We start from the raw sequence: 22,761 nt of genomic DNA, 5'->3' as shown, positions 1-22,761 counted from the left end.
ACAACATCAACTTCAGAAATCTCCACTTGTTGTATTTTTGTGGTCATCGGACAAGGTTAAATGTCAAAGGTCACATTGGTGTACAATATATTTCAAGAAACTGATCTATTTCTACATTCTTTTACTTTTACTTTCAAATCACTACTTCTCCATTATGTCGAATTGGATTCAACCATAGGAGTACACATGTATATGCAGTGTAGCATTATATTGTGCTCCCAAACATCTGGGAATAGAAATATACTGTTTGGTGGGTTTATGTTGCATTTTTCAATTGATAAAGAAATGAAATTTGATTTTCTAACTTTTTTTTCTAAAATGTATTTGCATAAAATACATTATTAGCTCACCGGTTACGAGTAACCGAGAGCTAATGCTGTCACCCCGGTGTCCGCGTCGGCGTCCCACCCCAAAACTTTTAAAGTTTTTGGAGTAAGTTTTTGAAAAGCTTGTAAGTCCAAAAGTATACACCTCATGCCCTTGTAAGTTGGTTTATACATTCATTAGAGGTCTAGGAGTGATGTTATGGCAAAATTATGCAGAAAAAAAATGTGATTTTTTTCGCATTTTACCATTTTGTGGACTTAATTTTTTTGGCACCAAAACCCACTTTAAAGTTTTTGGAGTAAGTTTTTTGAAAGCTTGTAAGTACAAAAGAATACACCTATCACCCTTCTAATTTGGTTTATACATTCATTAGAGATCCAGAAGTGATGCTGTGGCAAATCATGTAGAAAAAAATTGGCATTTTGGCATTTTACTATTTAGTGGACTTACTTTTTTTGACACAAAATTATTACTAAACAGAGCTTGTTTGTTCAAAATCAGCGTTTTGATCTGCTTTCGTTGGATTTAATACTAAGAAAAACTATGTGCGCATGCTTGCACCACAAAAATATTCCAACTGGAGATTAACAAACATCTGAACCAAGGACAGGTAAAATCGATCCGGTAAAGCGATCTGGATATTTTGCATACGGAGCATGAAAAATGCAGAACACACAATTTTGCATGTTTTCTGTGTAGAGGTTCTTAATTGTGTATAATGTACAGCATCATTTCAACACATACATTTTCAGAGTAAAGTGTAAAGATTGTATGGTGAAAAGTAACAACAAACACTTACTGTAGATCCCAAATTTATTGGTTATATTGTTGGTGCTGACAAACTGATAGTCACCAGCTCATGTCAATAGATAATCACTCCCTCTGTCACTCCCACTTAAGATTGAACTTGTAAAGTTTAGCTTCGTTAGATAATTCCAACCTGATTAAAGCTAGACACTATTTTACACTAGAGTAATCTGTCCTACCTCCAAAAGTGTACACAGAAATTTTAATGTCAGTTCTTAAATACAGCTCTTTGAGGACAGATTTTTTAAAGTTAAAGGAAAATAATTTTGACATCTTTTTGTAATTGGCAGCTTCAATTATATACGGAAAAGCCATCAACAATAAAATGAGGCTTATAATTATATATTAAGTCATGACTTAAGTGTGATGAACTACATAATTGTGTAATATCAATTATTATAGCAAGTAATTATTATTATAGTGTTAAATAATGTTAAAACTCCATGTCTTTTTTTCCATACTCGCACACTGAATCATTCACTTTTTCCTGCTCACACACATTGTAATAAATGATTAATAAATAATATGCATTCAATCAATAACAGAAATATATTAATCTCAATAGATTTTATGAAAAACCCTCTAAAAAGAATCAAATATTTTAAACATGGTGTGTTTTGTAGATCCTACAATGAGAAGTCAGACTTCCAACATTGTCACTTTAAGCTGCATACTTTTGCCAGAATGTCTACTTACAATTACTTAAAATATATGAATATAAGGAAGTAAACCTGTGGGTCTTTTATCTCTACAGCAGATGAAACTGCATCAAATGTAAAGAATCTATGGCTGAGGACAAACTCAATCTAAAAAAAAGAAGGAACTCTTCACTAAATCTCTGATTGCCAGTTTAACTTACTATATGGGTGTCTACCACAGAACCCTGCCTTCAACCTCTAAACATCAGTAACAATAAGTTGATTGCCAGTTTAACTTACTATATGGGTGTCTACCACAGAACCCTGCCTTCAATCCTCTAAACATCATTAACAATAACATCAAAACATACACAAAATCAGTTACAAATTTGCTTTATACTCCTTTAGGAGTTGCAGAGAATCCTGACATTCCAGTTCATCCAGTGGAAATGTTTATCTTAACCTTGGATTTCAGTATGAAACTAAACTTTTGTAGCATTTCATATGGTATGTTTTTCACTGTGTGTAGGATTAATCATATTCTTATTAGAGAGAATAAATATATTTCTTCATTATTATAATGAAGAAATATATTTTCTTATGCTAAAAAAAAAAGAAGGAAAAAAAATTAAGTAAAAACAGTGTAAACATAATAAATAATCTGTATAAAAGCATCAGCTATGACATGATCATTATGGTAAGTAGTATGATCAAAAGTAAACAGCAGATACCACAGGAAAGATCACATTTCATAGCAAAAAGTAAAACACACAATGGTTATCAGACATGTAATTCTACAGACAGGAAATGGATTACAGTTCACCATGTTATAAAACATCAACAGCTGAACAATAAATAATCCTACCTTCTCACACAGCCTTTTATTTACATCATAAATATTGCTAATGACTCAGCATAGATCATATACAAAGTAAATATGGGAATGTAACTGCTGATGGAATTCACAAGACATAATCTAGGGAGGAAACATATGATATCTCAGGAGAACTTGTATAACATCACAATCTCACGAGAAAGAGTAAAGCATCACACAATCTCACGAGAAAGAGTACAGCATCACACAATCTCACGAGAAAGAGTAAAGCATCCCACAATCTCACAAGAAAGAGTACAGCATCTCACAAGAAAGAGTACAGCATCCCACAATCTCACAAGAAAGAGTAAAGCATCCCACAATCTCACGAGAAAGAGTAAAGCATCCCACAATCTCACGAGAAAGAGTAAAGCATCACACAATCTCACGAGAAAGAGTAAAGCATCACACAATCTCACGAGAAAGAATAAAACATCACACAATCTCACAAGAAAGAGTACAGCATCACGCAATCTCACAAGAAAGAGTAAAGCATCACACAATCTCACGAGAAAGAGTACAGCATCCCACAATCTCACGAGAAAGAGTATAGGATCACACAATCTCACGAGAAAGAGTAAAGCATCACACAATCTCACGAGAAAGAGTAAAGCATCACACAATCTCACGAGAAAGAGTACAGCATCACACAATCTCACGAGAAAGAGTATAGCATCCCACAATCTCACGAGAAAGAGTAAAGCATCCCACAATCTCACAAGAAAGAGTAAAGCATCCAACAATCTCACAAGAAAGAGTACAGCATCACACCATCTCACAAGAAAGAGTAAAGCATCCCACAATCTCACGAGAAAGAGTACAGCATCCCACAATCTCACGAGAAAGAGTAAAGCATCCAACAATCTCACGAGAAAGAGTAAAGCATCGCACAATCTCACGAGAAAGAGTAAAGTATCTCACAATCTCACGAGAAAGAGTACAGCATCTCACAATCTCACGAAAAAGTGTACACAATCTCACGAGAAAGAGTAAAGCATCACACAATCTCACGAGAAAGAGTACAGCATCACACAATCTCACAAGAAAGAGTAAAGCATCCCACAATCTCACAAGAAAGAGTACAGCATCTCACAAGAAAGAGTACAGCATCCCACAATCTCACAAGAAAGAGTAAAGCATCCCACAATCTCACGAGAAAGAGTAAAGCATCCAACAATCTCACAAGAAAGAGTAAAGCATCACACAATCTCACAAGAAAGAGTAAAGCATCCCACAATCTCACGAGAAAGAGTAAAGCATCACACAATCTCACGAGAAAGAGTAAAGCATCACACAATCTCACGAGAAAGAATAAAACATCACACAATCTCACAAGAAAGAGTACAGCATCACGCAATCTCACGAGAAAGAGTACAGCATCCCACAATCTCACAAGAAAGAGTAAAGCATCACACAATCTCACGAGAAAGAGTATAGGATCACACAATCTCACAAGAAAGAGTAAAGCATCACACAATCTCACGAGAAAGAGTAAAGCATCACAAAATCTCACGAGAAAGAGTAAAGCATCACACAATCTCACGAGAAAGAGTATAGGATCACACAATCTCACGAGAAAGAGTAAAGCATCACACAATCTCACGAGAAAGAGTAAAGCATCACACAATCTCACGAGAAAGAGTACAGCATCACACAATCTCACGAGAAAGAGTATAGCATCCCACAATCTCACGAGAAAGAGTAAAGCATCCCACAATCTCACAAGAAAGAGTAAAGCATCCAACAATCTCACAAGAAAGAGTACAGCATCACACAATCTCACGAGAAAGAGTATAGCATCTCACAATCTCACGAGAAAGAGTACAGCATCCCACAATCTCACGAGAAAGAGTACAGCATCCCACAATCTCACGAGAAAGAGTAAAGCATCCCACAATCTCACGAGAAAGAGTAAAGCATCGCACAATCTCACGAGAAAGAGTAAAGCATCACACAATCTCACGAAAAAGTGTACACAATCTCACGAGAAAGAGTAAAGCATCCCACAATCTCACAAGAAAGAGTAAAGCATCCAACAATCTCACAAGAAAGAGTACAGCATCACACAATCTCACGAGAAAGAGTAAAGCATCTGACAATCTCACGAGAAAGAGTAAAACATCACACAATCTCACAAGAAAGAGTACAGCATCACACAATCTCACGAGAAAGAGAAACATAAGACAATCTCAGGAGAAAGACAAAAATCCATTGATAACTGATTTCTCAAACAAATGACAGGTTAATGGTATTTGACTGGTTTTAAACACCCATAGGCTTTCATGGGAAGTTTAATGTTACAATTCAGACAAACAAAAGTGAACCAAATATCACAGAGGAGAAACAACTAGTGAACAAAAAAACCTTGAACAAGTATCGATTCTATAGAATTAACAACACACCAACTTACACAAATTTATGAATAATAACATGTATACAAGATTATTTGACTATAGATAGAAACAACACATATAGCATTTCTCTATGTGAAAGTGACTATTATTCACAAAGATGTTTATATTCAAAAATGTGTAAGAAATTTCATAAAACCTTTATTTAAACATTTTTGATACTTGTGAATATTTTGGATAGTACAAATAAAATGAAGATTAATGAAAAGCATATACTAGAAAAAAGCTCCGATATCAACTGTATTCCCTCTTAATTATCAAACAACATAGGATGTTACCAGTTTACCAATGTCCCTTTATAAACACCTTTGTTTAAATCCAGACTAATATTTTGAATGATTATATTGATCGCAAAAATGCACTTTATCAACCTCTAGTAAAGCTGTAATCGTTTTATGAGCACATGTAAATGACATTTTACCCCAGGATACTCCAACACAAAGATTTTACAAAATAGTTCAGAATTGAAACTACAGCAACATTACAATATTCTGAGTCTCTTTTTGTAGATCATAACTGTTAAACAGATATGATCTTCTGTAAACTAATTCTCAGATCCTTGTTAGTTGTAATTGCAAACAATTCATTGCGGGACTCTCCTTCTGAACTGTAGTTGGTGTTACAGACACAAAGGCCATGCTGGAGATTAGCTTGCCTCCTCTGCCTCCTCCACAGAAATGTTTGCCCCTGAGTCAGGAACATCTGTCCCTGGAGACACTGGTTGACTCCTTCCAACACTGTTCACCTGTAATGATATAGGGGGTATATATCATACCTGTAGAGTGACAGATATACATCACCCTCTCTCTAGTACTACAGTAAACAGGCCTGGGTAGATTGCTCTTTATAACACTCCCTATTCTTTCAAATGACAATGTTAACCTATGATGGACTTTCTTTCTTGTAGAACCTTGATCTATCACAAAATCTATCAAGTGTCATATAGGACCTATAGTATAAGAGATGAAGAGAACAATGCACCATCAACAGTCTGGAAGTTTGGTTTGTTTGGTTTGTTTGGTTTAACGTCCTATTAACAGCCAGGGTCATTTAAGGACGTGCCAGGTTTTGGAGGTGGAGCTCAAAGAAAGCCGGAGTACCCGGAGAAAAACCACCGACCTACGGTCAGTACCTGACAACTGCCCCACATAGGTTTCGAACTCGCAACCCAGAGGTGGAGGGCTAGTGTTAAAGTGTCGGGACACCTTAACCACTCGGCCACCACAGCCCCCTGCACAGTCTGGAAGAAAGCACATATATAGGGTATGACCTTCCTGGTGGGAGAACCCATATAAGAGACAAGCTTTTGTTTAAAGACTGCCTCAGTAGAACCTGTCCAGAGAGACAACCTCTTGTATGAATTCTACAGTGAAAACTTCAAGTAAACTCACCACAAAAAGAGCGTTCATGTGACCTACCTCATTAGTCAGACTAGCTTTAACCTCCCCTGCTGACCTTTGTGTAGGACTGCCTGGAGATGTGGTCGGCTGTTGCCGAGGTGATATGTTGGGAGATTTTGATGAATTGTCCTCCTGGATTTGCATATGGTATTTGTACAGAGGCTCTGTGCTAGATATTTGGCCTGAAAGTGCAAAAATAAATAAATTAATGAACATATGTTTACATATATAACACATGTAATTATTTTCAAAGATGTTTACGTATACAGTATATAGTTAGTTTTCTTGAAAAGTATTCAACCTATATTATCAACATATACCAGGTTAATACATTAATCAAATATACAATTCTTATCTCTAAGATGAACACTTTCCTGCACTGCCCGACATCTGATATAACTGTTTCTGCAAACTATTTTATTTCTCAGTCTTTAGACTATACTACATATATCACATCAAGAAATATGTCTGAAGTCTGTAAGATATATATATATACCTGAAGCCAAGTTGAAAGAACGTCCCTTGATACTGTCTTTGGGTGGAGGGGACCACCAATTCAGTAGGGAACCAACAAGTGGTACTTGTCGCAGCACGCCCTGAAATACAATTACTTTGTAAGTAATTTCTTTATTCATTTATCAATAGTAATTTATATGAACTACATCTCATAGTAACAAGTTGTAGTAACAGACAGGAACTACTGTAACAATTTGTAGTAACAGACAGGAACTACTGTAACAACTTGTAGTAACAGACAGGAACTACTGTAACAATTTGTAGTAACAGATAGGAACTACTGTAACAACTTGTAGTAACAGATAGGAACTACTGTAACAACTTGTAGTAACAGATAGGAACTACTGTAACAACTTGTAGTAACAGACAGGAACTACTGTAACAACTTGTAGTAACAGACAGGAACTACTGTAACAATTGTAGTAACAGACAGGAACTACTGTAACAATTTGTAGTAACAGACAGGAACTACTGTAACAATTTGTAGTAACAGACAGGAACTACTGTTACAATTTGTAGTAACAGACAGGAACTACTGTTACAATTTGTAGTAACAGACAGGAACTATTGTAATAACTTGTAGTAACAGACAGGAACTACTGTAACAATTTGTAGTAACAGATAGGAACTATTGTAATAACTTGTAGTAACACTAACAGATAGGAACTACTGTAACAACTTGTAGTAACAGATAGGAACTACTGTAACAACTTGTAGTAACAGATAGGAACTACTGTAACAACTTGTAGTAACAGATAGGAACTACTGTAACAACTTGTAGTAACAGATAGGAACTATTGTAACAACTTGTAGTAACAGATAGGAACTACTGTAACAACTTGTAGTAACAGACAGGAACTACTGTAACAATTTGTAGTAACAGACAGGAACTACTGTAACAACTTGTAGTAACAGACAGAAACTACTGTAACAATTTGTAGTAACAGACAGGAACTACTGTAACAACTTGTAGTAACAGACAGGAACTACTGTAACAACTTGTAGTAACAGACAGGAACTACTGTAACAATTTGTAGTAACAGACAGGAACTACTGTAACAACTTGTAGTAACAGACAGGAACTACTGTAACAACTTGTAGTAACAGACAGGAACTACTGTAACAATTTGTAGTAACAGACAGGAACTACTGTAACAATTTGTAGTAACAGACAGGAACTACTGTAACAACTTGTAGTAACAGACAGAAACTACTGTAACAATTTGTAGTAACAGACAGGAACTACTGTAACAACTTGTAGTAACAGACAGGAACTACTGTAACAACTTGTAGTAACAGACAGGAACTACTGTAACAATTTGTAGTAACAGACAGGAACTACTGTAACAACTTGTAGTAACAGACAGGAACTACTGTAACAACTTGTAGTAACAGACAGGAACTACTGTAACAATTTGTAGTAACAGACAGGAACTACTGTAACAACTCGTAGTAACAGACAGGAACTACTGTAATAATTTGTAGTAACAGACAGGAACTATTGTAACAACTTGTAGTAACAGACAGGAACTACCGTAACAATTTGTAGTAACAGATAAGAACTACTATAACAATTTGTAGTAACAGATAGGAACTATTGTAACAACTTGTAGTAACAGACAGGAACTACTGTAACAACTCATAGTAACAGATAGGAACTACTGTAACAACTTGTAGTAACAGATAGGAACTACTGTAACATCATGTAGTAACAGACAGGAACTACTGTAACAACTTGTAGTAACAGACAGGAACTATTGTAACAACTTGTAGTAACAGACTGGAACTACTGTAACAACTCATAGTAACAGATAGGAACTACCGTAACAATTTGTAGTAACAGATAAGAACTACTGTAACAATTTGTAGTAACAGATAGGAACTACTGTAATAATTTGTAGTAACAGATATGAACTACTATAACAATTTGTAGTAACAGATAGGAACTACTGTAACAACTTGTAGTAACAGATAGGAACTACTGTAACAACTTGTAGTGACAGACAGGAACTACTGTAACAACTTGTAGTGACAGACAGGAACTACTGTAACAATTTGTAGTAACAGATAGGAACTGCTGTAACAATTTGTAGTAACAGATATGAACTACTGTAACAACTTGTAGTAACAGACAGGAACTACTGTAACAACTTGTAGTAACAGACAGGAACTACTGTAACAACTTGTAGTAACAGACAGGAACTACTGTAACAATTTGTAGTAACAGATAGGAACTACTGTAACAATTAAGCATTGAACTGCTTTCATATGGAAGTTATGGGCTGATGAATGCCAACTGGACAAAGGCAAATTTAATGAAGCACGCTAGCGCTTCATGTTGAATTTGCCTTTGTCCAATTGACATTCATCAGCCCATAACTTCCAAATGAAAGCAGTTCAATGCTTATATTTACATTTGACAACAAATTTGAAAGACTATATTCAGGAATTTTACTCTGATAATGAATGAACAAATTGCTATCGTCAAAGACGGAACAGCCTTTTCAACAGCCATCTTTTGTTATCGCTGACGTTACAATTATGACGTCACTATAATAATGACGTCATAATAAAGATTTGGAAGTTATGGACTCATAACTGCCAAGTGAGCTTGGTAAAGTTATATAGTGGAGCTGCACTGTAAATGTAAATATTTTGTAGTAACAGATATGAACTACTGTAACAATTTGTAGTAACAGATATGAACTACTGTAACAACCTGTAGTAACAGACAGGAACTATTGTAACAATTTGTAGTAACAGATATGAACTACTGTAACAACCTGTAGTAACAGATAGGAACTACTGTAACACCTCATAGTAACAGATAGGAACTACTGTAACAACTTGTAGTAACAGATAGAAACTACTGTAACAATTTGTAGTAACAGACAGGAACTACTGTAACAACTCATAGTAACAGATAGGAACTACTGTAACAACTCATAGTAACAGATAGGAACTACTGTAACAATTTGTAGTAACAGATAGGAACTACTGTAACAACTCATAGTAACAGATAGGAACTACTGTAACAATTTGTAGTAACAGACAGGAACTACTGTAACAACTCATAGTAACAGATAGGAACTGCTGTAACAATTTGTAGTAACAGATATGAACTACTGTAACAACTTGTAGTAACAGATAGGAACTACTGTAACAACTCATAGTAACAGACAGGAACTACTGTAATAACTTGTAGTAACAGATAGGAACTACTGTAACAATTTGTAGTAACAGATAGGAACTACTGGAACAATTTGTAGTAACAGATAGGAACTACTGTAACAATTTGTAGTAACAGATAGGAACTACTGTAACAATTTGTAGTAACAGATAGGAACTACTGTAATAACTTGTATACAGATAGGAACTACACTTGTAGATATGGCTGATAACATATTTGCTTTACCTCATTTTGAATTTTTGATAGATTTTCCTTTTCAAGATCCTGGTTGGCAGCCTCAATTCCTTGTTTCACCACCTCTGCCAGAGTTTCCAAGTACTGCAAAATATGTACAAAATAACACAGGAACAATAGTTGGGCGGTAACCCATTAGGTCTAGTTTACCTACATGTCCTTGTCTGGATACTTCCCTCTTCTAAATGTAAATGGTAACTTGATCACTGAATCAGATGTATAAACAAGTACATGTAGTCTGCTATGTGTAACAAATATAGAGACACAAAAACTTAAACTTGTCTTTTGACACAATGACCTTGGGAATGTTGAATTGACATAAAAAGGCTCTTTTGTATATATAAACAGTACACTATGTAAGATATCAAAAACATTGCCACCCTGGAGTTTGAGAAAATCCATTTAGAGGAATCCTCTACACTTTTTGACAGATTTATGACTGACCTTCGAGGAATCCTCTACACTTTTTGACAGATTTATAACTGACCTTGGAGGAATCCTCTACACTTTTTGACAGATTTATGACTGACCTTGAAGGAATCCTCTACACTTTTTGACAGATTTATAACTGACCTTGGAGGAATCCTCTACACTTTTTGACAGATTTATGACTGACCTTGGAGGAATCCTCTACACTTTTTGACAGATTTATAACTGACCTTTGAGGAATCCTCTACACTTTTTGACAGATTTATAACTGACCTTGGAGGAATCCTCTACACTTTTTGACAGATTTATGACTGACCTTTGAGGAATCCTCTACACTTTTTGACAGATTTATGACTGACCTTGGAGGAATCCTCTACACTTTTTGACAGATTTATAACTGACCTTTGAGGAATCCTCTACACTTTTTGACAGATTTATAACTGACCTTTGAGGAATCCTCTACACTTTTTGACAGATTTATAACTGACCTTGGAGGAATCCTCTACACTTTTTGACAGATTTATGACTGACCTTGGAGGAATCCTCTACACTTTTTGACAGATTTATGACTGACCTTTGAGGAATCCTCTACACTTTTTGACAGATTTATAACTGACCTTGGAGGAATCCTCTACACTTTTTGACAGATTTATAACTGACCTTGGAGGAATCCTCTACACTTTTTGACAGATTTATGACTGACCTTTGAGGAATCCTCTACACTTTTTGACAGATTTATAACTGACCTTGGAGGAATCCTCTACACTTTTTGACAGATTTATGACTGACCTTTGAGGAATCCTCTACACTTTTTGACAGATTTATGACTGACCTTTGAGGAATCCTCTACACTTTTTGACAGATTTATAACTGACCTTGGAGGAATCCTCTACACTTTTTGACAGATTTATAACTGACCTTTGAGGAACCCTCTACATTTTTTGACAGATTTATAACTGACCTTGGAGGAATCCTCTACACTTTTTGACAGATTTATGACTGACCTTGGAGGAATCCTCTACACTTTTTGACAGATTTATGACTGACCTTTGAGGAATCCTCTACACTTTTTGACAGATTTATGACTGACCTTGGAGGAATCCTCTACACTTTTTGACAGATTTATAACTGACCTTGGAGGAATCCTCTACACTTTTTGACAGATTTATAACTGACCTTTGAGGAATCCTCTACACTTTTTGACAGATTTATAACTGACCTTTGAGGAATCCTCTACACTTTTTGACAGATTTATAACTGACCTTTGAGGAATCCTCTACACTTTTTGACAGATTTATAACTGACCTTGGAGGAATCCTCTACACTTTTTGACAGATTTATGACTGACCTTTGAGGAATCCTCTACACTTTTTGACAGATTTATGACTGACCTTTGAGGAATCCTCTACACTTTTTGACAGATTTATGACTGACCTTGGAGGAATCCTCTACACTTTTTGACAGATTTATGACTGACCTTTGAGGAATCCTCTACACTTTTTGACAGATTTATGACTGACCTTGGAGGAATCCTCTACACTTTTTGACAGATTTATAACTGACCTTGGAGGAATCCTCTACACTTTTTGACAGATTTATAACTGACCTTTGAGGAATCCTCTACACTTTTTGACAGATTTATAACTGACCTTTGAGGAATCCTCTACACTTTTTGACAGCTTTATAACTGACCTTTGAGGAATCTTCTACACTTTTTGACAGATTTATAACTGACCTTTGAGGAATCCTCTACACTTTTTTGACAGATTTATGACTGACCTTGGAGGAATCCTCTACATTTTTTGACAGATTTATAACTGACCTTTGAGGAATCCTCTACACTTTTTGACAGATTTATAACTGACCTTTGAGGAATCCTCTACACTTTTTGACAGATTTATAACTGACCTTTGAGGAATCTTCTACACTTTTTGACAGATTTATAACTGACCTTTGAGGAATCCTCTACACTTTTTTGACAGATTTATGACTGACCTTGGAGGAATCCTCTACATTTTTTGACAGATTTATAACTGACCTTTGAGGAATCCTCTACACTTTTTGACAGATTTATAACTGACCTTTGAGGAATCCTCTACACTTTTTGACAGATTTATAACTGACCTTTGAGGAATCCTCTACACTTTTTGACAGATTTATGACTGACCTTTGAGAAATCCTTTACACTTTTTGACAGATTTATAACTGACCTTTGAGGAGTCCTCCACTTCCTTGCCAGAAACACAGACCATTTCTAACAGAGACTCTATGGAAGTATCTTCTGTGATCAGTCCAAACTTTACACATGCAACATCATTGTCCGTGAAACCTGAAATGAATATTGACAGTTTTAAGGTAATCATATCCACACCTACAACTGATCCAGAGGAGTAGATCAGACTATACAAAAGTAAAAGATATTGGTGATTGTGATTTGTGTTTTTCAGAATTTTTCAGATAAACATCCATTTATACAACAAATAACAATGAACTTAAGAAAGGAAAGTGTCACCTGAGCAGCAGGAACTGATGTTGAATAGCTGAAAGTTATGATCAGCATAGTGCTGTGGAGCATTGTGTTGAAAAGCTGTGACCAACAGCCTGTAGTAAACATGACTTAGGACTGATCTAGTGAGATGGACACCATGCCATAGTGTTGAATCCAATCATGAATCAAATCAATTTATTGACAACTAAAACCAGCTGTTAGAAAGGCTGCCTTTAATGACAAGTACCTCAATCTTCAAAAGAAACGAAAAGTCCACAAACGTGTACAAAGTACACAAAAGTAATGAAGTTTAACAAGGGTTACTTCTCTTCTCATGATCTGTACAGGTTTTCATACTGAAGAATAAGTACTTTAAATATAATACCACTTTTCCAGCACTTTTTCTCAACTTTCCATAGGCTTTTTTTTGTCCAGACATGAAGGGAATTGAAGTATTTTTTGTCTTTAACACGATAAAAATTAAAAAAAATTGTGCCATGATAGTAAAGTGCTCAAAAGACTGCATTTGAAATAAATAATCAAAGATCATAATCCGGATATTATCAAAAATTAATACTAGTATTGATAATGCTGAAGATTAAAATATTCTTATATATTTTTTCCTGTAATAAATTACTCATTTTCATAGACTCAACTATGACCAGACTTACCCAAGGAGAAGGCAGTGTCCTGTAATTTAATGAGACACCAGGCTATGACAGACTTACCCAAGGAGAAGGCAGTGTCCTGTAATTTAATGAGACACCAGGCTATGACAGACTTACCCAAGGAGAAGGCAGTGTCCTGTAATTTAATGAGACACCTCACTATGACAGACTTACCCAAGGAGAAGGCAGTGTCCTGTAATTTAATGAGACACCAGGCTATGACAGACTTACCCAAGGAGAAGGCAGTGTCCTGTAATTTAATGAGACACCTCACTATGACAGACTTACCCAAGGAGAAGGCAGTGTCCTGTAATTTAATGAGACACCAGGCTATGACAGACTTACCCAAGGAGAAGGCAGTGTCCTGTAATTTAATGAGACACCTCACTATGACAGACTTACCCAAGGAGAAGGCAGTGTTCTGTAATTTAATGTGACACCAGGCTATGACAGACTTACCCAAGGAGAAGGCAGTGTCCTGTAATTTAATGAGACACCTCACTATGACAGACTTACCCAAGGAGAAGGCAGTGTCCTGTAATTTAATGAGACACCTCACTATGACATACTTACCCAAGGAGAAGGCAGTGTTCTGTAATTTAATGAGACACCTCACTATGACAGACTTACCCAAGGAGAAGGCAGTGTTCTGTAATTTAATGAGACACCTCACTATGACAGACTTACCCAAGGAGAAGGCAGTGTTCTGTAATTTAATGAGACACCTCACTATGACAGACTTACCCAAGGAGAAGGCAGTGTCCTGTAATTTAATGAGACACCTCACTATGACATACTTACCCAAGGAGAAGGCAGTGTTCTGTAATTTAATGAGACACCTCACTATGACAGACTTACCCAAGGAGAAGGCAGTGTTCTGTAATTTAATGAGACACCTCACTATGACAGACTTACCCAAGGAGAAGGCAGTGTTCTGTAATTTAATGAGACACCTCACTATGAGACTTACCCAAGGAGAAGGCAGTGTCCTGTAATTTAATGTGACACCAGGCTATGACAGACTTACCCAAGGAGAAGGCAGTGTTCTGTAATTTAATGAGACACCTCACTATGACAGACTTACCCAAGGAGAAGGCAGTGTTCTGTAATTTAATGAGACACCTCACTATGACAGACTTACCAAAGGAGAAGGCAGTGTCCTGTAATTTAATGTGACACCTCACTATGACAGACTTACCCAAGGAGAAGGCAGTGTCCTGTAATTTAATGAGACACCTCACTATGACAGACTTACCCAAGGAGAAGGCAGTGTCCTGTAATTTAATGAGACACCTCACTATGACAGACTTACCCAAGGAGAAGGCAGTGTCCTGTAATTTAATGTGACACCTCACTATGACAGACTTACCCAAGGAGAAGGCAGTGTCCTGTAATTTAATGTGACACCTCACTATGACAGACTTACCCAAGGAGAAGGCAGTGTCCTGTAATTTAATGTGACACCAGGCTATGACAGACTTACCCAAGGAGAAGGCAGTGTCCTGTAATTTAATGTGACACCCCACTATGACAGACTTTCCCAAGGAGAAGGCAGTGTCCTGTAATTTAATGTGACACCAGGCTATGACAGACTTACCCAAGGAGAAGGCAGTGTTCTGTAATTTAATGAGACACCTCACTATGACAGACTTACCCAAGGAGAAGGCAGTGTTCTGTAATTTAATGAGACACCCCACTATGACAGACTTACCCAAGGAGAAGGCAGTGTCCTGTAATTTAATGTGACACCTCACTATGACAGACTTACCCAAGGAGAAGGCAGTGTCCTGTAATTTAATGAGACACCAGGCTATGACAGACTTACCCAAGGAGAAGGCAGTGTCCTGTAATTTAATGAGACACCTCACTATGACAGACTTACCCAAGGAGAAGGCAGTGTTCTGTAATTTAACGAGACACCAGGCTATGACAGACTTACCCAAGGAGAAGGCAGTGTCCTGTAATTTAATGAGACACCTCACTATGACAAACTTACCCAAGGAGAAGGCAGTGTCCTGTAATTTAATGAGACACCAGGCTATGACAGACTTACCCAAGGAGAAGGCAGTGTCCTGTAATTTAATGAGACACCTCACTATGACAGACTTACCCAAGGAAAAGGCAGTGTCCTGAAATTTAATGTGACACCAGGCTATGACAGACTTACCCAAGGAGAAGGCAGTGTTCTGTAATTTAATGAGACACCAGGCTATGACAGACTTACCCAAGGAGAAGGCAGTGTTCTGTAATTTAATGAGACATCTCACTATGACCGACTTACCCAAGGAGAAGGCAGTGTCCTGTAATTTAATGTGACACCAGGCTATGACAGACTTACCCAAGGAGAAGGCAGTGTCCTGTAATTTAATGTGACACCAGGCTATGACCAGACTTACCCAAGGAGAAGGCAGTGTTCTGTAATTTAATGTGACACCAGGCTATGACCAGACTTACCCAAGGAGAAGGCAGTGTTCTGTAATTTAATGAGACACCAGGCTATGACAGACTTACCCAAGGAGAAGGCAGTGTTCTGTAATTTAATGTGACACCAGGCTATGACAGACTTACCCAAGGAGAAGGCAGTGTCCTGTAATTTAATGAGACACCTCACTATGACAGACTTACCCAAGGAGAAGGCAGTGTCCTGTAATTTAATGAGACACCTCACTGACAGACTTAGCCAAGGAGAAGGCAGTGTCCTGTAATTTAATGAGACACCCCACTATGACAGACTTACCCAAGGAGAAGGCAGTGTCCTGTAATTTAATGAGACACCAGGCTATGACAGACTTACCCAAGGAGAAGGCAGTGTCCTGTAATTTAATGAGACACCTCACTGACAGACTTACCCAAGGAGAAGGCAGTGTCCTGTAATTTAATGAGACACCAGGCTATGACAGACTTACCCAAGGAGAAGGCAGTGTCCTGTAATTTAATGAGACACATCACTATGACAGACTTACCCAAGGAGAAGGCAGTGTTCTGTAATTTAATGAGACACCAGGCTATGACAGACTTACCCAAGGAGAAGGCAGTGTCCTGTAATTTAATGAGACACCCCACTATGACAGACTTACCCAAGGAGAAGGCAGTGTCCTGTAATTTAATGAGACACCCCACTATGACAGACTTACCCAAGGAGAAGGCAGTGTCCTGTAATTTAATGAGACACCCCACTATGACAAACTTACCCAAGGAGAAGGCAGTGTCCTGTAATTTAATGAGACACCCCACTATGACAGACTTACCCAAGGAGAAGGCAGTGTCCTGTAATTTAATGAGACACCAGGCTATGACAGACTTACCCAAGGAGAAGGCAGTGTTCTGTAATTTAATGAGACACCTCACTATGACAGACTTACCAAAGGAGAAGGCAGTGTCCTGTAATTTAATGAGACACCCCACTATGACAGACTTACCCAAGGAGAAGGCAGTGTCCTGTAATTTAATGTGACACCTCACTATGACAGACTTACCCAAGGAGAAGGCAGTGTCCTGTAATTTAATGAGACACCTCACTATGACAGACTTCCCCAAGGAGAAGGCAGTGTCCTGTAATTTAATGAGACACCAGGCTATGACAGACTTACCCTAGGAGAAGGCAGTGTCCTGTAATTTAATGTGACACCAGGCTATGACAGACTTACCCAAGGAGAAGGCAGTGTCCTGTAATTTAATGAGACACCAGGCTATGACAGACTTACCCAAGGAGAAGGCAGTGTCCTGTAATTTAATGAGACACCTCACTATGACAGACTTACCCTAGGAGAAGGCAGTGTCCTGTAATTTAATGTGACACCAGGCTATGACAGACTTACCCAAGGAGAAGGCAGTGTCCTGAAATTTAATGAGACACCAGGCTATGACAGACTTACCCAAGGAGAAGGCAGTGTCCTGAAATTTAATGTGACACCAGGCTATGACAGACTTACCCAAGGAGAAGGCAGTGTCCTGTAATTTAATGAGACACCCCACTATGACAAACTTACCCAAGGCGAAGGCAGTGTCCTGTAATTTAATGAGACACCTCACTATGACAGACTTACCCAAGGAGAAGGCAGTGTCCTGTAATTTAATGAGACACCAGGCTATGACAGACTTACCCAAGGAGAAGGCAGTGTCCTGTAATTTAATGAGACACCTCACTATGACATACTTACCCAAGGAGAAGGCAGTGTTCTGTAATTTAATGAGACACCTCACTATGACAGACTTACCCAAGGAGAAGGCAGTGTCCTGTAATTTAATGAGACACCTCACTATGACAGACTTACCAAAGGAGAAGGCAGTGTTCTGTAATTTAATGAGACACCTCACTATGACAGACTTACCAAAGGAGAAGGCAGTGTTCTGTAATTTAATGTGACACCTCACTATGACAGACTTACCCAAGGAGAAAGCAGTGTTCTGTAATTTAATGAGACACCAGGCTATGACAGACTTACCCAAGGAGAAGGCAGTGTTCTGTAATTTAATGAGACACCTCACTATGACAGACTTAACCAAGGAGAAGGCAGTGTCCTGTAATTTAATGTGACACCAGGCTATGACAGACTTACCCAAGGAGAAGGCAGTGTTCTGTAATTTAATGTGACACCTCACTATGACAGACTTACCCAAGGAGAAGGCAGTGTCCTGTAATTTAATGAGACACCCCACTATGACAGACTTACCCAAGGAGAAGGCAGTGTTCTGTAATTTAATGAGACACCTCACTATGACAGACTTACCCAAGGAGAAGGCAGTGTCCTGTGACTTGAGCCTCTGTACTAGTTCTGTATTGATGATATGGATTTCCTTTAGAGCTTCCTCTGGTAAGTCATCTCCTTTGTTTTGCCATGACTCAGGTAAATATCTATAGAAAAGAAATAGTAGAGTACTCTCTTCCTGTGTAAATACATTTTATTTAAGGAAACCAAAGCCCAAATTCAACTACAACACTGATTGGTCAGTACTATGTGTACCCACCTCAACATTACACTATCTGTCCCCACCTCAACATAACACTATCTGTCCCCACCTCAACATAACACTATCTGTCCCCACCTCAACATAACACTATCTGTCCCCACCTCAACATTATACTCTGTCCCCACCTCAACATTACACTATCTGTCCCCACCTAAACATTACACTATCTGTCCCCACCTCAACATTACACTAGCTGTCCCCACCTCAACATTACACTATCTGTCCCCACCTCAACATAACACTCTCTGTCCACACCTCAACATAACACTATCTGTCCACACCTCAACATTACACTATCTGTCCCCACCTCAACATAACACTATCTGTCCCCACCTCAACATTACACTATCTGTCCCCACCTCAACATTACACTATCTGTCCCCACCTCAACATAACACTATCTGTCCCCACCTCAACATAACACTATCTGTCCCCACCTCAACATAACACTATCTGTCCCCACCTCAACATTATACTCTGTCCCCACCGCAACATAACACTATCTGTCCACACCTCTACATAACACTATCTGTCCCCACCTCAACATAACACTATCTGTCCCCACCTCTACATAACACTATCTGTCCCCACCTCAACATTACACTATCTGTCCACACCTCTACATAACACTATCTGTCCCCACCTCAACATAACACAATCTGTCCTCACTTCAACATTACACTATCCGTCCCCACCTCAACATTACACTATCTGTCCCCCCTCAACATAACACTATCTGTCCCCACCTCAACATAACACTATATGTCCACACCTCAACATAACATTATATGTCCCCACCTCAACATAACACTATCTGTCCCCACCTCAACATTACACTATCTGTCCCCACCTCAACATTACACTATATGTCCCCACCTCAACATAACACTATCTGTCCACACCTCAACATAACACTATCTGTCCCCACCTCAACATTACACTATCTGTCCCCACCTCAACATTACACTATATGTCCCCACCTCAACATAACACTATCTGTCCCCACCTCAACATTACACTATATGTCCCCACCTCAACATAACACTATATGTCCCACCTCAACAATACACTATCTGTCCACACCTCAACATAACACTATCTGTCCCCACCTCAACATTACACTATATGTCCCCACCTCAACATAACACTATCTGTCCCCACCTCAACATAACACTATCTGTCCCCACCTCAACATTACACTATCTGTCCCCACCTCAACATAACACTATCTGTCCCCACCTCAACATAACACTATCTGTCCCACCTCAACATAACACTATCTGTCCCCACCTCAACATTACACTATCTGTCCCCACCTCAACATAACACTATCTGTCCCACCTCAACATAACACTATCTGTCCCCACCTCAACATTACACTATATGTCCCCACCTCAACATAACACTATCTGTCCCCACCTCAACATAACACTATCTGTCCCCACCTCAACATTACACTTTATGTCCCCACCTCAACATAACACTATCTGTCCCCACCTCAACATAACACTATCTGTCCCCACCTCAACATTACACTATCTGTCCCCACCTCAACATAACACTATCTGTCCCCACCTCAACAAAACACTATCTGTCCCCACCTCAACATTACACTATCTGTTCCCACCTCAACATAACACTATCTGTCCACACCTCAACATAACACTATCTGTCCACACCTCAACATAACACTATCTGTCCCCACCTCAACATAACACTATCTGTTCCCACCTCAACATAACACTATCTGTCCACACCTCAACATAACACTATCTGTCCCCACCTCAACATTACACTATATGTCCACACCTCAACATAACACTATCTGTCCCCACCTCAACATTACACTATATGTCCCCACCTCAACATTACACTATATGTCCCCACCTCAACATAACACTATCTGTCCCCACCTCAACATTACACTATATGTCCCCACCTCAACATAACACTATATGTCCCCACCTCAACAATACACTATCTGTCCCCACCTCAACATAACACTATCTGTCCCCACCTCAACATTACACTATCTGTCCCCACCTCAACATAACACTATCTGTCCCCACCTCAACATAACACTATCTGTCCCCACCTCAACATTACACTATCTGTCCCCACCTCAACATTACACTATCTGTCCCCACCTCAACATAACACTATCTGTCCCACCTCAACAATACACTATCTGTCCACACCTCAACATACACAAACACTATCTGTCCCCACCTCAACATAACACTATCTGTCCCCACTCAACATAACACTATCTGTCCCCCCCCTCAACATTACACTATATCGTCCCCCTCCATAAATTCTTCCCCACCTACATACACTTCTGTCCCCACACTCAACAACACTAACATAACATTACTGTCCCCCATCAACATAACATTCTGTCCCCACCTCAACATAACACTATCTGTCCCCACCTCAACATAACACTATCTGTCCCACTCAACCATACACTATCTGTCCCCCAAAAACATTCCACACAACATAAAAATTTTCCCACCCAAAAATTTCCCCACTAAAAACCCCCCCAAAATAATTCCCCCCACTTTAAACACTGTCCCACCTAAAAACTTCCCCCCACAAACATTGCCCCCACATACACTAAGCCCCCAACAAACCCTTGTCCCACCCAATTAAATATGTCCCACTAAATACAATACCCCCCAAACCCAAAACAAATTTTTTCCCCTCCCCATTCCATTCCCCTCTTCCCCCCAACAATTTCCCCAAACCAACTAATTTTCCCCCCCCAAACACTCCCCCTAACAACAATCTGTCCCCAAAAATCCCCCTCAAAAACAATCTGTCCCACTCACAAAACCATCGGCCCCCTAACAACACTATTGTCCCCCCCCCAAACCAATTGCCCACTCACAAACAACCCCCCAACATTAATTGTCCCACCTCAAAAACCTGTCCCCCAACTAACATCGTCCCCCCTTTAATCTTCCCACCCAAACCTCCCCCAAAAACAATGTCCCCCATAACTTGTCCCCCCAAAACACACGTCCCACCAACTACACTATTCCAACCAAAAACCCCCCCCACTACATATTGCCCCACACAAACAACGTCCCCCACAAACAATGGCCCCCCAAAAAAGGGCCCCCCCCCCAAAACCCCCACTTCCCCTTTCCCCACCCAACATACAAATTCCCCCCCCCCAAAACATATGCCCACCTCAACTACAATCTAACCACCAAACAAAATTCCCCCAAAAAACATATTCCCCTAACATACATACGTCCCACCCAAACACATCTGTCCCCCCCAACAAAACCCTCCCCCAAAACCTTACCCCCTAACAACTCCCCCAAAAAAGCCCCCCCAAAATACACTTTTGTCACCACAAACAATCGTCCCACTCAATAACTTTCCCCACCTAACTAACAATTTCCCCCCAACAACTAGCCCACTCAAACCATCCCCCTTCCACTAAAACCCATACACTTTCCCACCTCAACAATCACTATCCTGTCCACACCATCCACATAACACTATCTGTCCCCACCTCAACATTATACTCTGTCCCCACCTCAACATTACACTATCTGTCCCCACCTCAACATAACATTATATGTTCCCACCCCACCTCAACATAACATCTGTCCCCCCTCAACATTACACTACTGTCCCCACATAAACTTACACTATCTTCCCACTAACATAACACTATCTGTCCACACCTCAACATAACACGATCTGGTCCCCACCGCACATTACACTATATGTCCCCACCTTCAACATAACACTATCTGTCCCCACCTCACATAACACTATGGTGTCTGTCCCC

The 22,761-nt window shown here is 39.0% G+C and overlaps 2 protein-coding genes across 2 annotated transcripts in view; one reads left to right on the top strand and one right to left on the bottom strand.

Annotated features, from left to right (window-relative positions):
* Nucleotides 1-1,126: 1,126 nt before the first annotated feature.
* Nucleotides 1,127-22,761, bottom strand: part of LOC117323548 (putative pyridoxal-dependent decarboxylase domain-containing protein 2) — a 40,086-nt gene continuing 18,451 nt past the window's right edge. The window contains exons 19-24 of the mRNA XM_033878832.1: nt 18,713-18,837; nt 13,037-13,155; nt 10,389-10,481; nt 6,954-7,053; nt 6,476-6,639; nt 1,127-5,802 (exon numbers count right to left, since the gene is read on the bottom strand). Of these exons, the coding sequence (XP_033734723.1) occupies nt 5,704-5,802; nt 6,476-6,639; nt 6,954-7,053; nt 10,389-10,481; nt 13,037-13,155; nt 18,713-18,837 (700 nt within the window). The 3' untranslated portion in view covers nt 1,127-5,703. The remainder of the gene's footprint in view (nt 5,803-6,475; nt 6,640-6,953; nt 7,054-10,388; nt 10,482-13,036; nt 13,156-18,712; nt 18,838-22,761) is intronic.
* On the top strand, nt 2,764-4,643 carry LOC117327279. Its single transcript, XM_033884588.1, has 2 exons — nt 2,764-3,635; nt 3,773-4,643. Exons 1-2 carry the CDS (start codon nt 2,764-2,766, stop codon nt 4,641-4,643), a joined length of 1,743 nt encoding a protein of 580 aa, XP_033740479.1.

This window comes from Pecten maximus, chromosome 1, assembly GCF_902652985.1.
Source record: "Pecten maximus chromosome 1, xPecMax1.1, whole genome shotgun sequence".
Classification (NCBI taxonomy): domain Eukaryota; kingdom Metazoa; phylum Mollusca; class Bivalvia; order Pectinida; family Pectinidae; genus Pecten; species Pecten maximus.
This window is presented reverse-complemented; position numbering and strand designations above follow the sequence as displayed.

Coding starts and splice junctions, on each gene's coding strand:
- LOC117327279 (XM_033884588.1), top strand. CDS start 2,764: ATGATATCTCAGGAGAACTTGTATAACATCACAATCTCACGAGAAAGA. Junction 3,636..3,772: donor ACACAATCTCACGAGAAAGA/GTAAAGCATCAC, acceptor CAATCTCACAAG/AAAGAGTAAAGCATCCCACA.